Raw genomic sequence first — 15812 nt, 5'->3', positions numbered from 1 at the left:
ACCACCTACCCCTCTCTGTTTTCTTTTTTTAATTTTTTTTCCCTCCCTGATTTCCTCCCCAGCGCCTAAACCAAACTACTATTTGTAGTATCTACCCTTTGGGAAGCACCTGTTGCATGTGGATCACCGTATGTGCGTCATTGCTTTGAAGCTTTACAACAACAAAGGAAGTAACTAGTGTTAGTATCTCCATTTTATGGAGCAGGAAATCAGAGGTTTAGAGAAGTAAAGCACCATTGCCGGGGCTGCATTAGGTAGAAGTAGTAGTGGGCCAATAGTCATGCGTAGATTCAAAGTTAGATCTTGCTCATTTCAAAGTCCTTATTTTTAACCACAAAAAAGAAAGTGTCTAGGGTGGGGAGGTTCTTGGGAGGCTAATTTGCAGGTTTAAAAAGGGCAATAGCTTTCAGATAACACACTCTTCAGAGAGAGGTGTTGCTGTTGATGTTTTGGTTTTGGGGTTGTTTTTTTTTCTGAGGGGAGTGGGGCAAATGCTCCCTCGTCTCCCAAGATGACCTCTATCTCAAACAGGCTCTGTTGAATTAGAAAAAGATGCCCCCTCTCCTGGAGATGTAGCCCGCGTTTGTCCTCTTGCTGGGCATCCATGTGCAGTGAACGACCTGCACAACTGGCCTCAGTGGCCCTTTCCCCGGCATGCCAAGAACCACACCACGCAGGAGGTCTGTGCTTGGCATGAACGTGGCCAGTCTTTCCACGGTGCACAATTAATCCTGTAGCACACAAAATGGAAAATGGAGAGGAATGGTAACTGTGTCTCAAAAATTACAGAACTGAGAAGTCTGCCCACTTCCTTTCCTTCCTTGTAACTTAACTTGAGGAAGCAGAAGTGTTCAGTGCCGAGGGGGTTTCATATTCCTCACAACTGGAGGCAGTGATGATGGATCGCAGCATGATTTAGGATTGAGGGGCTTTTTCGCTTGGGGGCATCTACACAGGAAACAGAAGCTGTCAAAGCAAGTGGAGGTGGAAGCTTTATCCACATCTGTTCCTCACGTCTGTGGGTTTTCTCTGTGCTTCTAGAAAACCAGGATCTAGCCTGGGCATGCAGTCATTTGAGGTATCTTGATATATGTCTAGAAAACAGCTCCCATTTGTGCATAAGTGGGTATGATACTCACCCCTGCCTCCTGGGATGGCTGAGGATTGGATGAGTTTCTGCATGTAAAGTGTCTAGGAAAGGAGTTTGCAAAGAGTGAGTCAGGTGCCCCCCACTGCTACCACCACCACCATCACAGTCATCATGGTCACTGCTGTCCTCTTCTGGCTCTCCACTGCTGATAAAAATCAATCCCTCCCTTTCCCCAACATGAAGCTTTCACTGCGGGCACCTGTCTCTTTCAAGTTTCTCAAACACCTTCCCTCACCCTGTCCCCACTGCCTGGAGCCCTCCACTTCCCACCTCCTTAACTCTGACCATCTCCCAAGGCCTGGCTCTGGGGTCCCTTCCCTCAGGAGCCCTCCCTGCTGGGCCCATGCCACCCTACACTCTTTCCTCTGTCCTCTTGCCATGATCACAGTCTCCCCATTGGCTCCCAGTCATGTACCACTTTCTACAATGAACTGCTACTTATTAAGCACCTGTGGTGTACTGGCTGCTGTGTTTGGTGTGGAACCTCTAATGCTCACCATCCATCCTTGGGTTGTAGGTATTACTTATTCTCATTACGCAGAAGAGGAAGTGGAATCCCAGAGAGGTTAGGTAATTGGTCCAAGTGTGCACAGCTAGTAGGGTTAATGGGGACAGAGCTGGAATTTAACCTTAAACCCCATGACAATGCTACCACAACCGTGTTGTACTACTTTAGAGCAATAGTCAAGTTTTCATGGATGTACATCATCCCTTCAGTTAAATTAAGAGGCCATGAAGGTTCAGTGTTGCTTCGTTCATTTGATCATTCATTCAGCACACACTGAGCCTACCCGTGTGTGCCAAGCCTTGAGGGCCTACCCCAAGGCCTGGGGTGCAATAGGCTTTCAGAAAACTCTACCGACTGACTGTTCTTTTCCTTGTCTGGGCAGCGGAACTGGACCAGTACGTGTTCCAGGACTCCCAACTGGAGGGTCTGGGCAAAGACATTTTCAGTAAGTGGGAGGATTCTTGGCTCAGCCTGCATTCCCTTCCTTGTTGCTTGGGGAGCCTTGTCACATCTAACGACCACCCTTGGAAGGGTGGTCACATCCCCGCCCAATGTAGGGACGATGGAGGCTCACTTTGGGCATCCTTTGACTGTGTGTTGGTGTCTCTGGTTTCTCTCCAAAGTCGAGCATATAGGATTAGAAGACATGATCAGCGAGACTGTGGAGGTGCTAGAGGAAGCAGGACAGAAAAGTCAGAAAAGACGTGAGTAAACCCCTCTCTGACCTGACCCTGGCCTGCTTGACTCTTGGCCCTGTCTCTGCTCCCAGTTGCTTCCCCTGTTAAGCCCTATCTGCTTTCCCCAGGTTTGGATGTTCCGCCCCCCACGCCCCTCACTGCTGCTCCTGGTGACCCAGGGAGGAAGCGGACAGCCCAGGGTGCTAGGGGCCACTCTCCATGTGGGTCTCTGCCCCTGGCTGTTTTGATTGCCATTTCCCAAAGGACCTTTGGGCCCTGGCTTCTCTTTCACTCTTCATTGTCACCTCTGTGTTTGAGGGAGGTGTCTTCAGGTGCAGATTCTGGAGTCAGCAAGAACTGGGGCAGAGTCCCGGGTTGCTATTTATGGTCTGTGTGGCCTTGAGCGAGTGCCTGGACCTCTCTGAGCCTCTTATTCAGTCTCTGTGCTTCCTTAATCTGTCCTCACCAGTCAGTCTACAAATATACAGAAAGTACAAATCAGATAGTTTAGCTGTCCTCCTAACCCTCCAACAGCTACAAAATACATACACAAGGCCTATATGATCCGGCTATTCCCAACTCTCCAAACTCGCCATGGGCCAGGACATTCCAGCCACACTGGCTTCCTACCATTCTTTAGCTCACCTACTCTTTGCAGCCTCAGGGCCCTTGCACTTGCCATTCTACCTGGAATGCCCTTTCCCCAGTTCTTCCCATAGCAGGCTCCTCTGAATCCATTAGGTCTTGGCTAATTTGTCACCTCCTCCTGAAGGCCTTCTTTGACCACCCTTCCACATAGATCACCTCACTGATTTTCACCTTGTGTCTCTCCTAGCCCCTTAGCACTTGCCACCATCTGGACTTACTTTTATTTTTATTATTGCCTTTTATCTATTGCCTTTTTAAAAAAGATTTTATTTATGTGTTCATGAGAGACACACAGAGAGAGGTAGAGACACAGGCAGAGGGAGAGACAGGCTCCCCATAAGGAGTTTGATGTGAGATTTGATCCCAGGACCCTGGGAATCACATCCTGAGCCAAAGGCAGATGCTCAACCACTGAGCCACCCAGGTGCCTCTATCTATTGCCTTTTAACTAGTTCCCTGCTGTGAGGACAGGGATCTTGTCTTCCTTACTCATTAACTGTATCCCCAGAATCTAACACAGTCCCTGCTGTAGCACCTCAGTGAATGTCCACCGAATGAACATATCTGTAAAATGGGTATAACAGTTGAGTAAGAGCTTACTGTGCTCCAGACCATGTGTCAGACTCATACCTGTTTCTTTATTTGTTAATGGGTAAAGCAGGTACATAGCATAAAAATTCAAAAGATGCAATAATATTCAGTGAAACAAACAAACAAACAACCTCCCACCTCTGTTCCCTAGATTCTCAGTTTCCTTCCCTGAAAACAGCCTATGTGACCAGTTCCCTTTTTACCCTGTTAGGAATATTATATTTGTCTATCAGCCAGCTCTTTAAAATAATTTTTTTTTTCACTACACAAATAACCACAGTTTTACTAATGCTCTCTTGCACCTGGCTTTCTTCATTTAACATGCCTGGGAGGTCATTTCTCTATCACTGATGGAGAACACAGTATTCATCAGGGAATATTCCTCTTGCTTGCTTGCTTTTTTTGTTTCATTCAAGAAATATTTTCCCCAGAATTTTACTACAAAACTTTTCAGCATAAAGTAAAGGGGAAAGAATCGTACTGCAAACAACTGTTTGGCTATAGTTGCCTTAACACATCTCTATCCATCTGTCACCCCTTTTCCCCACCCATTCATCCATTCGTTTTATTTTGGGAAACTTTCAAAGTAAAGTGCAGACACCAGTACCCTTCCCTGTATGTCCATTAGCATTCTTAGCATTCTTGTTCTTTTTTTTTTTAGGGCTGCATGGAATTTCGCTGGGTGGGTGAATCATAATTTGTTTAGCCAGCCCCGGGCTGAGGGACACATAGGGTTTTCCTCCGTTGTCGTGCTAGTGCTTGGCACTTAGCTCACGATTTTTCAGTGCACTAGGGCAAAGTAGAAATCCCCGCCCCAGGTTCACAGATGAGCCATCAAGGCTCACAGAGGCCCTGTTGCAAAGACGCACAGCTAGGAAAAGATCAAAAGCAGGTTGTTTTTTTCAATGCTTATTTTTCTAAATTCAAACTCATCTTGTGTCCCCTGCCTCTTCCAGTATCTCACTAGCCCTGGGTGTTTAAGGTGGGGTTTGGGCACAGCCAGACAGGCAGGGAGCAGGAACGATCAGAGAAAGGGGAGGCAAGGGGACCCACAAGGCCACTTCCCCACCATTTAGGGCAGGGCCATGTGGCTGCTGGGGTTCCTGGGCTCCTCATGGCTTGGACCACACCTTCCTCTGGGCACCTGACCATGATATTCTCTCCGCAGCCTTCCCAGAGGAACTGCCCGTGGACTTGAAGCACAGGAAGCTAGGTGAGCAGGGTGGGGTGGGCCCAGGGAGATGATGAGGCGGGAAGGCCAGGGCCTCTGCAGGTGCATGTACGAATGGCAGTGGAAAGCCAAGGCTCAGAGAGGTGAAGTGGCTCATCCAAGGTCACACAGCTACTGAGAGGCAGAGTTGGGATGCAAACCAAGATCCTGATGCCATACCCCTTGTTCTGCAGTTTCAGGGCTGCTGGGAAGTTCAACTTCTCCTACCAAGCCTCTCCCTCTACACCCCTTCTTCTTAATTCTGAGTCAGAGAGGAGATCCTGCCTCCTGCCTTATTCCACTGCCCCTCCAGGCCACACTTCTCCTTTTATAGTACAGAGTCACCAAGGGTCAGCTGGTCACCCAGTACCCTCTGGCCTCCTGAGAGCCCCATGCCGCAGTCAGCCTCTTCCTCAGCTCCCTGCCTCCTCCCTCCAGATGCCCCCTCCTCTCCCTTCACCTCCCCTCTTGTCCCGGTTGTGATTACAAAGTGTGTGTGTGTGTGGGGGGGACCAACCCCTGAGTGACAGAGTGAGGAAATAGCTCATAATCTAATGAAGGAAGCCTAATCCCTACCCTCAGAAAGAACCGATCTGATGGGAGAGACTGGGGCCCTGTCCATGAAGAATCCAGAACAATGGGGTATCCTTGGGTTTAGTGCCTGCCTACGGCCCAGGGCTTGACCCTGGGGTCCCAGGATCAAGTCCCACATCAGGCTCCCTGCATGGAGCCTGCTTCTCCCTCTGCCTGTGTCTCCACCTCTCTTTCTGTGTCTCTCATGAATAAATAAATCTTAAAAAAAACAAAAACAAAAAAGAATCCAGAACGATGGAGAAGTGATCCCTGGCCTCAGAAATCTCTCAGTCTGATGGGAGACACTGGGTTCCTACTTTCAAAGACTTCCCCCAGTCTGATGGGGGAGATAGCTCTCCCTGTGAAGACCCCGGGATGATAGGAAAATCGTCCCTCTGGGGAGCTCCCAATCTGATGGGAGAAGCAAATTTCTACCCTCTTCTATGTCCCTACTAAATGGAGGAGAAAAACCCCTGCCCCAGTCTGATGGGGGACAAGGGAGCACATACAGCCCCTGCCTTCTTTAGGGAGTGCTTGGGGCCTCTTAGGGTCCCCCAAGGGGCTCAGCAGCTGGCCATGGAAGGTGGTAGGGGCCCCAGGCACCAGCCTGTTCATAGGTTCCGTCCTGCCTGTGGCTCTCCACCTTAGGAAGCTCTCAGGACCTGGTGTCAGGGAGAGGGCTGGGGGCTGGAGGGCTGCCTGGCACAGAGAAGCTGCTGACAGAGCAGCTTCCCTCGGGCTGGGAAGAGGATGGGAGCTTCCTCTAACTGCCAGGAGAGAGAGATCTACTCTGCTTCTGAGGTCCTCCCCAGAAGGGTCCCTCCAGACCCCCTCGGATCCCACCCATGGTCCCGTTGATCTAACATGCTTCCTCTTCCTCACAGCTGAGCCCCTCACTGTACCCATGGTGACCGGCACCTTCCTGGTGGGGTCAGTGAGTGACCCCTTGGCTCTTCCCTGCCTGTCACCACCTGCCGTGTTCAGCGAGCAGCCCGCACCTGTCCAGAGCTGGCTCGGGGAGACTGTCCTGATGCCAGGTACGTTAGGGACTTGGGGAGCAGGCTTCCCTACCCACTCTGTGTAGCCCACTTCTACCCAGCTAGTCCCACCCCATCACCTCAGCCTGTGCCGGGGAATGTGCCTTGGAAGGAAACACGTACCCTGGGAGATAGAGCAGGGAAGCCCCACCGATTGGGGCGTCCACCCATCAGCCCTCATCACTCATCAGCTGTGAACTGAGCACCCCGTCTGTGCCAGCCACTCTGCGGGTACTGGGGACACCGTCACGGGCCAGCCAGACACAGCTGCTGCTCCAGGGGATGGTGGCACCGTCAGATGTCCATCGAATAATCATGAAACGAGATGAGGAACATAGGTGCTCCAGACGCTCCCACCTCATGCCTTTGCCTCTTGCAGTACCTGCCTCCGGTTCCTTGCTGAGCTGCCTGAGTCTTCCTGCTGGTGGCATCCAGATCGTCCCCAGCCTCCCCTCCCTGCCCCAGGGGCTCTGGCCCATCTCGGGGGCTGGGACAGGGGTGTCTGGCATGGTCATCTATCAAGGTGAGTGTGTGAGGCCTGGCCGCCCCCGCACCCCCCTCCCACTGCTACTTGCCTCCTCCCTGATCCCATCCTCGCCCCAACCCCAGACGTGCAGCACCTTCTCATGATCCGCCCTCCCCCAGAACACCCTTCTCTGACCCCCTTTCTCAAAAATCAAAGCAGAAGAGCAGAGCTCCCCGAGGTGGTTTGGGTGAGTGACCCAGCCAGTGGCCTGTAGCTTTCCATGTGTCACTTCCCCCCACCAAGCCTTAGCTTTGCTTTTTTTTTTCCCCTCCTCTGTACTAAACTTCATGCTATTTAAAAATCACGATGACAGTACATGCTCATTCACAAGCCAAACAATAAGAGATGCTCGCCAGAGGTACCGAAGCTCTTCCGCACTCTCAGGGTAGCTTGGTTTGGTGTGCATACTTGTGTGGCTTTTCTGGAATTGCTTTATTTCGCGATCGGCAGGATGGCCCCTGCTGACCTCCCATGCTTGGGGGTTGTGAATTGTCCAGGGCAAGGCTCGCTTGGGCTCTCGGGGATGAGAGAGAAGATGAAGCCAGGGAAGGGGCAAGGGGGACTCTCAGCCAATCCAAGAGCATCTTTTAAAGGTCGTATACCAGTTTTCTGTATGCACCGGGGGCCAAAAGCAAGAGAGTGCCCCTGACATCTAGGCAAGTGGGCACTGACCACACAACAGGAAGAGTATTTTTTTTTAAGATTTTATTTATGTATTCACACACACAGAGAGAGAGAGAGAGGGAGGCAGAGACACAGGCCCCAGGAAGAGTATTATAGTAGCACTTGCCCTAAGCTGCCTGTGAGCTGACTGTGCCCATTTCACAGGTGGGGAAACCAAGTCGCTGTGAGCTAGATGTAACTCCAGAGTTCTTTCCTCAGTTCTGTCCTGAAATGTCCTCCTTTGGAAGTGCCCTCGGATCTCCTCCCCAGACTTCCAAGCCATGCAGCCTAATTTGGGTAGGGGTGACCCGAGTGGGTGCCTGGGCGGATACCTGGCTAGTTCTCACTGCTTGCCTTTGTCCCAATGTAGGGGAGATGCCCCAGGCCAGCCAGGTGCTTCCTTCCAGTGGCCCAGCCGTGCAGAGTCTCCCCAAGTCCCCAGATCGGCCCGGCTCCACCAGCCCCTTTGCCCCATCTGCCGCTGACCTTCCTGGCATGCCAGAACCAGCCCTGACCTCCCGTGCAAATATGACAGGTAAGGACCCTCGGGGCCCGTGAGAGCTACAGAAAGCAAGACTGAGGCCCTGCGGAGGAGGAACTGAGCCGCCCCCAGGGACGGCCTACTGGCTGTGTGTATGGGTAAAACAAGGCAGAGAGGGTCTCCAGGGAGTGAAAGTCATAAGAGAACCCTTGCTCCACCTAAACCTGACCACTGGCCTTTAGCTCCTGGTCACCCAGAACAAAAAGAGACCCAGTGTGGCCAGATCTTCTGAATTGTCAGCAGAATTTATAAATCTCAAGTTTTACATAGATAAAGTTTTTTAAAAATATTTTTTTAAAAAAAATCAATTATTTATTCATTAGAGAAACAGAGAAAGGCAGAGACACAGGCAGAGGGAGAAGCAGGCTCCCTGCAGGTCACCACCTTATGACCTTGGTCTCGGGGGGGGGGGTAATGGGGGGGGTGTTGGGGGATGAGGACTCAGCCTGCAGTGGTTCTGCCTTTGGGATACTCAGGACTGAATGTCCTCGGGCTGGGAAGCCTCTGAATGTCCTCGGTCCCAGGGCAGGCCTCTCACCCTAACTGCTTCATCTCCAGAGGACCAGCTGTCCCCTCCCCGATGTGTGGCAGCTCATGAGGTCTCCAGCAAGCCTCCAAAATTGCCCGGTGAGTGGTGGTGGACTCTCTGTGACCTGGGGGGCAGGAGGTGGAAGCCCAAATCTGCCTCTCCTTCATTCACTCACTCACTCACTCACTCGCTCACTCGCTCACCCATCCCTTACTCAACCACATTCTGTCAGCTGGCTCACATGCATTTGTTCACATGCTCCCTTGAGTCCACCAGGCACAACACGTAAGTCATGTTTACCAAGGGCCTGGCCTCGGAGGTGCTCCCCAAGTGCTGAGGGAATGATGAGGGGAGAGTGAACAAAGGAAAGAGTGACTACGGGCATGGGGGCGAGGGAAGGTGGGATGCGAGGGTGACCGAGCTCCGACGTCTTACTCTGTTCCATGTGCTCTTCTAAGCAGATACGTTAAATTGCACGTGTCGCACACGGCCCTAATGTTAGCCCCCCTTCTGCAGATGAGGGACTCCTGGGGCATTGCCCCGAGACACAGCGGAGTCTAGGACATGTTCCAGATTACAGTAATTAGTGGTGGAGCTGGGATTGGAACCAGATACCTGGATTCCACTCTCTTAACCCTTTACGCCTCCCCCGCCCCTTCTTAGAGTAGGTGAGCAAGAGCAGAGGGAGTTAGCCAGTAGATGAAGGGGTGGGTAGGTACACAAGGGAGAAGACAGGTGAATGATGGGGAGTGAGCAAATGAATGAGTAGCTGAACGAGGTAATAATAAAGAAGGCAGTGGGTGGGGATCGACTGGCATGTGGGTGAAAAAGCTAGTGACGGTGGTCATGCTGGCCTCGTGATGGCCGGTTCTGCCGCTGGCACCCTCCCCCCTCACCAACTCACACCCTCCTGGGCCTTTGCAGAGAGCGTGGAGCAGTTCTGCAGCTCCCTGCGAGACAAGTACCAGGCTGAGCCCGCAGGCCCAGATGGCATCCTGGTGGAGGTGGAGCTGGTGAGGGCACGGCTGGAGAAGAGCAGCAGCAAGAGCCAGGACAGGGAGCTGGCCACCCCGGACTGGGCAGAGCGGCAGCTGGCCCGAGGGGGTCTGGCCGAGGTGCTGCTGGCCGCGGGTGACCGCCGGCGGCTGCGGGAGACGCAGGTGATCGCTGTGCTGGGTAAAGCAGGACAGGGGAAGAGTCGCTGGGCCCGAGAAGTGAGCCGGGCCTGGGCCTGCGGCCAGCTGCCACAGTACGACTTCGTCTTCTACATCCCCTGCCACTGTCTGGACCATGTGGGGGACACGTACCGCCTGCAGGATCTGCTCTTCTCCCTGGGGCCCCGGCCGCAGCCCGTGGATGACGAGGTCTTTGGCCACATCTTGAAGAGGCCCGACCGCGTTCTTCTCATCCTGGATGCCTTCGAGGGGCTCGAAGGCCAAGACGGCACGTGCGGCCCCGCGTCCACAGAGCCTCAGTCCCTCCGGGGGCTGCTGGCCGGCCTCTTCCAGCGTAAGCTGCTGCGAGGCTGCACCCTGCTGCTCATCGCCCGGCCCCGGGGCCGCCTGGCCCAGAGCCTGAGCAAGGCCGACGTCATGTTCGAGGTGGCCGGCTTCTCGGCCCAGCAGGCCGAGACCTACATGACGCGCTACTTGGACCACTCTGGGGCCACGGAGCACCGAGAGCAAGCCCTGGCCCTCCTTCGCGGCCAGCCGTTCCTCCTCAGCCACAGCCACAGCCCCACCGTGTGCCAGGCTGTGTGTCAGCTCTCCGAGGCCCTCCTGGAGCTGGGTGACGGGGCCGAGCTGCCCTCCACGCTCACGGGACTCTACGTGGGCCTGCTAGGCCCTGCGGCCCAGGACAGCCCCCCAGGGGCCCTGGCGGGACTGGCCAGGCTGGCGTGGGAGCTGGGCCGCAGACACCGGGGCACGCTGCAGGAGAGCCAGTTCCCATCGGCAGAGGTGAGGGCCTGGGCCGTGGCCAAGGGCTTGGTGCGGCCCGTCCCGGGGGCCCCAGACACGGAGCTGGCCTTCTCCAGCTTCCTCCTGCAGTGCTTCCTGGGGGCTGTGTGGCTGGCCCTGAGCAGTGAGATCAAGGACAAGGAGCTGCCACAGTACTTGGCATTGACGCCGAGGAAAAAGAGGCCCTATGACAACTGGCTGGAGGGTGTCCCGCGCTTCCTGGCCGGGCTGCTTTTCCAGCCTCATGCCGACTGCCTCGGAGCCCTGGCAGGGCCGGCCGGAGTCACCTTGGGGGACAGGAAGCAGAAAGTGCTCAGCAGGTACCTGAAGCGGCTGCAGCCAGGGACGCTCCGGGCCGGGCGGCTGCTGGAGCTGCTGCACTGTGCCCACGAGGCCTCGGACCCTGCGCTCTGGCAGCACGTAGTGCAGGGGCTCCCGGGTCGCCTGTCCTTCCTGGGCACCCGGCTCACGCCTCCCAACGCCTATGTGCTGGGCAGTGCCTTGGCAGCGGCGGGCCGAGACTTCTCCCTGGACCTCCGCAGCACTGGCATCGACCCCTCTGGACTGGGGAGCCTCGTGGGACTCAGCTGTGTCACCCATTTCAGGTGGGGGCAGGCGACAGGGGAGAGGGCCTCCACCGTGGGGGTCTCATAGGCCAGCACAGTAGCCGGGCGGGGGTAGAAGTGATGCTTTCCATTTTAAAAAAATTATTTATTTATTCATGAGAGACACACAGAGAGAGGCAGAGACACAGGCAGAGGGAGAAGCAGGCTCTCCGCAAGGAGACCGATGTGGGACTCCATCCCAGGGCCCCGGAATCACACCCTGAGCCGAAGGCAGACCTCAACCACTGAGCTACCCGGGTGTCCCAATGCCTTCTGTTTTTAACATGAGGACATCAAGGCTCAGAGAGGGACAGTAGCTTGCCCAAGGTCACACAGCCAGTGAAGGGCAGTGTCTTCAACCAATATTTGGCGGTAATGTTTGTTTCTTGTGCTTTTAAATTTACTTTCTTTACATTTTAGAGGGTGGGGAGGAAGAGGGAAAGAATCTCAAGCAGACTGCAAGCTGAGCACAGACCCCCCCTTCCCCTCAGGGCTTGATCTCACAATCCTGAGATTGTGATCTGAGCTGTAACCAAGAGTTGGATGCTTAACTCACTGAGCCATGCAGGCACGCCTTCAACCCATATTCGAACACCTGCCAGGTGCTTCTGGGCCACATTTAGGATCTAAGACTTTGATCTGGGCTCAAATTCGTATTCTTCTCTCCGTTCCCTAATCAAGCCACAGCCTCCCCTCGGGCTCCCCAAGCCCCTCCTCCCTTTTCCAGTCTGCTTCACATTCAAGCAACAGAGCAGTCTTCCTAGAACTTGCATCTGATCATACGTCACCCTTCCGATTCCTTAACTGGGCTCACTTAAATCCTTCTGTGATCTGTTTGATCCCTTGGGTCCTATCTGCAGAAAATCTGTCCCACCGGAAGGGGACCTCCTACACACTTTACCAGAGCCCTTATAGTGGTTCAACCACTCAGCTTCCTGGTAGCCAAAGCACAAAGGAAAAGAGAACCACTGGGAGGGCTGAGAAAAGGGAGGAATCAGCAAGAGCTAGAGTGGTCGTGGAAGGCTTCCTGGAGGAGGTAGGGATGAGGCTGAGCACAGAAAGTGTCTAAATAGGTAGGAGGTCCCCTCATGGAGCTGCCCCTCCATTATGGTCTAGCCCGGTCCTTGTGCCCGGGTCTGAGGCCCTTCCTCCACAGGGCTGCGCTGAGTGACGCGGTGGGGCTGTGGGAGTCTCTCCAGCAGCGAGGGGAGACCAAGCTGCTCCGGGTGGTGGAGGAGAAGTTCACCATCGAGCCTTTCAAGGCCAAGTCCCCGAAGGACGTGGAAGACCTGGGCAACCTCGTGCAGATCCAGAGGTGAGGAGGAGAGGGCGTGACAGGTGGCTCAGACCACCCAGGTTGAGGACAGCCAGGACCCAACACTACGTTTGCCATCAGTACCTCTCCCCTCTTTGGGACATCCGTGCCCTCCCCCAGGCCGCCCAGACTCTCCCAGTGCAGGCGCCACCCGGGGCAGAGCCTCCAGGACCCATGACTTTGTGCCATTCAAAACTTGCCATCGTGAACCCGATTCATGCTCAGCTACAGCCAGAGAGAGACTCCCTGCTCAGGGTCGGGGAGCTGCCGTCCGCATCTAGGGACAGAAGGGACACCGGGGGCCACCTTTCAAGGCGGCCGGGACCAGTATCGCCCCCGTGCTATAAGGACGGCAGAGCTCTAAGGTCCAGAGGGCAGAGGAAACAGGACTATGAAACAGCCGTTTCTCATTCTGTCAGCATCCATTGTTTGAGCACCTACTGTGTGCTGCCTGGGCCGGGTTTGGGGAGCACCTACTGTGTGCCTCCTGGGCTGGGTTTGGAAAGCACCTACTGTATGCCATCTAGCCAAGGTTTGTTGAGCACCTACTGTGTGCCATCTAGCCAGGGTTTGGCGAGCACCTACTGTGTGCCATCTAGCCAGGTGGCGAGCACCTACTGTGTGCCATCTAGCCAGGATTTAGTAGGCATCTACTGTGTGCCATCTGGGCCAGGTTTGATGAGCACCTACTGTGTGCCACCTGGGCCGGGTATGGTGGGCACCTACTGTGTGCCATTTAACCAGGGTTTGATGAGCACCTACTGTGCACCATCTAGCCAGGGTTTGGCGAGCACCTACTCTGTGCCGCCTGGGCCGGGTATGGTGAGCACCTACTCTGTGCCACCTGGGCTGGGTATGGTGAGCACTTACCGTGTGCCATCTAGCCAAGGTTTGGTGAGCACCTACTGTGAGCCATCTGGGACAGGTTTGATGAGCACCTACTCTGTGCCACTTGGGCCGGGTTTGGTGAGCACCTACTGTGTGCCACCTGGGCCGGGTGTGACAAGCACCTTCTCCGAGGCTCTTTCCAGGACACCCACAGGAATGCCTTCATAACATCCTGTTCTGGGGTGTTCCTTTTTTAACGAAGGCCAACAACAGCCCCCAAAGAAGGCAGGCCTCCCTGGGAATTTGGGGGTGCTCAGGCAGACATCCTGGGTGGGACACATACGGCGCTCCCCGTGAACGTTGCCCGTTCTCCCCAGGACGAGGAGTTCCTTGGAAGACACAGCTGGAGAACTCCCTGCTGTCCGGGACCTCAAGAAGCTGGAGTTTGCGTAAGCAGAGCAGTGGATGGTCTCGGGTCCCCGTGGGGGGTCCTTATCCAGCATTATTAGCTGGGCCTGTGCCACCGGGAATGGACGTGGGTCCCCAAAATCATTCCTTTTTTTTTTTTTTTTAAGATTTTATTTACTTATTTGAGAGAGAGAGAGAGCACGCGAGCCAGAACAAGCCGAATCAATGCTGAGCGCGGAACCGGATACGGGGCTTGATCCCAGGACCCTGGGATCCTGACCTGAGCCGAAATCGAGAGTCGGTCACTTAACTGACTGAGCCCCCTAGGCGCCCCACCAAAATCCTTCTTATCCTCTCACTCGCCCCTTTGGACACCAGCTTCCAGCCTCTGGGGCCCGGCCGGTCAGGGCTGGGGCTGGAGCTTCTTGGGTGTGAGGCTAAAGGGTCCGTTTGCTGGGGAACATGCTCCTTCCCATTCCTCCATTCAACAGAGTCCACTGCCCTCAGTGAGCCTGCAGTCCGGTGTCAATAGACAATCACCCCTGCTATGATGGGAGGCTGGCGGTGGCTCGGGGGGCAGGCCACGGGGACTCTCCCAGAGAAGGTGACCAAAGCGCTAAAGCTTGCTTGGCTCTTGCTCCAACAAAGGAAGAAGCTAAATTCTTGTGTCATCCTTGTTAGAGATCTAAGATCACCTAACCAGGGGCACCTGGGTGGCTCAGTGGTTGGGCGTCTGCCTTTGGCTGGGGTCCTGGGATCAAGTCCCGCATCGGGCTCCCCGAAGGGAGCCTGCTTCTCCCTTTGCCTGTCTCTCTCTCTCTCTCTCTCTCTCTGCGTCTCTCATGAATAAGTAAATAAAATCTTTAAAAAAATCATCTAACCATTAGGAAGAAATTATTAAACACCCATAGTGTGCTCAGTGCGATTTATATACAGTCTGGGAGGTAGTCCCCACCCGCTCCCATCTTACAGATGAGAAAAGTGAGGCCTCGGCAGGTTAAGTGACCTGCTCGAGGTCCCCAGCTGCTCACCCACCAGCTCTCTGTCCCTTCTGATCTCTGCTCTCCCCGCCCCGCACCCCAGCTAGAGGCAAGCCTTTCTTGTTTTGAACAGAGATGAGGTGCCACATTTGTGCAGAAATTAAAAAATGTTGCTGGAAAGAGGAAATGTATGAAAACAATCACCAAGGGCCCCTTCTGGCTTTGAATTATTTTCAGCTTAAAAAGCCCCTAGTATGAGGTCGGAAGTGTGCTCTGGGGAACAATAGCCATGAGGTGGAACGGCCCAGAACCAGGAGACCAGCCACCTGGAGGTCAGAAGCCCCAAGAAAGTTCTGAAGAAGGAAGGAAGGAAGGAAGGAAAGGGGTATTTTGGGTGTGTGACTGGCAGTCACTGTGCCAGGCACCACGCGGGCCCCATCGGCCTAGAGATGAGCCCTGTTGGTTGCTCAGAACCCGTCAGGGCTCTGTGGGGGAGCAGGGTCCTTCATTTGCCTTGAAGAGGCATCTCTCAATCTCCTGTCCTGCCTTCCCTGCTCCCCCCACCCCAGCCCCGTGGGCCTCCTTACTGTATCCAACCTCACTGGGCAGGGCCTGGCCCCTGGGCCTTTGCATGGCCTGTGCCTTCTGCCCATGATGCTCTTCCTCAGATATCCACATGGCCTACGCCCCTACTTGTCACTTCCTTCTGGTTTCCACTGAGTGGGGCATTTTTATTCCCGTGTTTAAAAAGTATAATTTTACCCCGCTGACCCCTGTGCTTTCCTTGATATTACTGGTCATCTCCTGCGCCAGATAATTTACCGATTTTTTTGATTATCCATCTTGCCCGTGGGACTGTCAGCTCCACGAATGGGACCAGGATTTCCGTCTCTTTCGTTCCTGGCCCTCTCCGTGAGCGGCTCATATGGGCCCGGCCCACGGAGGCGAGCAGTGGGTCACTGGTGCACAAACTCCGTTAATCCTTCCTACAAGCTCCTGGGTGTAGAGTATTCCAGAGTAAATTCAAGTAACTGGATGCAGTTACCATCTTCTCATTTTCATCAA

The 15812-nt window shown here is 54.4% G+C and overlaps 1 protein-coding gene across 5 annotated transcripts in view; it reads left to right on the top strand.

Moving 5' to 3' along the window:
• CIITA (class II major histocompatibility complex transactivator) overlaps positions 1-15812 on the top strand; it is a 47193-nt gene that overhangs the window by 23555 nt on the left and 7826 nt on the right. For 4 of the 5 annotated variants that reach the window (XM_041749022.1, XM_041749023.1, XM_041749024.1 and 1 more), the window contains exons 4-13: positions 2041-2103; positions 2282-2362; positions 4743-4787; positions 6242-6394; positions 6774-6917; positions 7954-8118; positions 8683-8751; positions 9578-11216; positions 12373-12531; positions 13737-13808. In XM_041749022.1, coding sequence (XP_041604956.1) covers positions 2041-2103; positions 2282-2362; positions 4743-4787; positions 6242-6394; positions 6774-6917; positions 7954-8118; positions 8683-8751; positions 9578-11216; positions 12373-12531; positions 13737-13808 — 2590 coding nt within the window. The remainder of the gene's footprint in view (positions 1-2040; positions 2104-2281; positions 2363-4742; positions 4788-6241; positions 6395-6773; positions 6918-7953; positions 8119-8682; positions 8752-9577; positions 11217-12372; positions 12532-13736; positions 13809-15812) is intronic. The other variant, XM_041749025.1, reaches the window with a different exon arrangement.

Source organism: Vulpes lagopus, chromosome 3 (genome assembly GCF_018345385.1).
Source record: "Vulpes lagopus strain Blue_001 chromosome 3, ASM1834538v1, whole genome shotgun sequence".
NCBI lineage: Eukaryota > Metazoa > Chordata > Mammalia > Carnivora > Canidae > Vulpes > Vulpes lagopus.
This window is presented reverse-complemented; position numbering and strand designations above follow the sequence as displayed.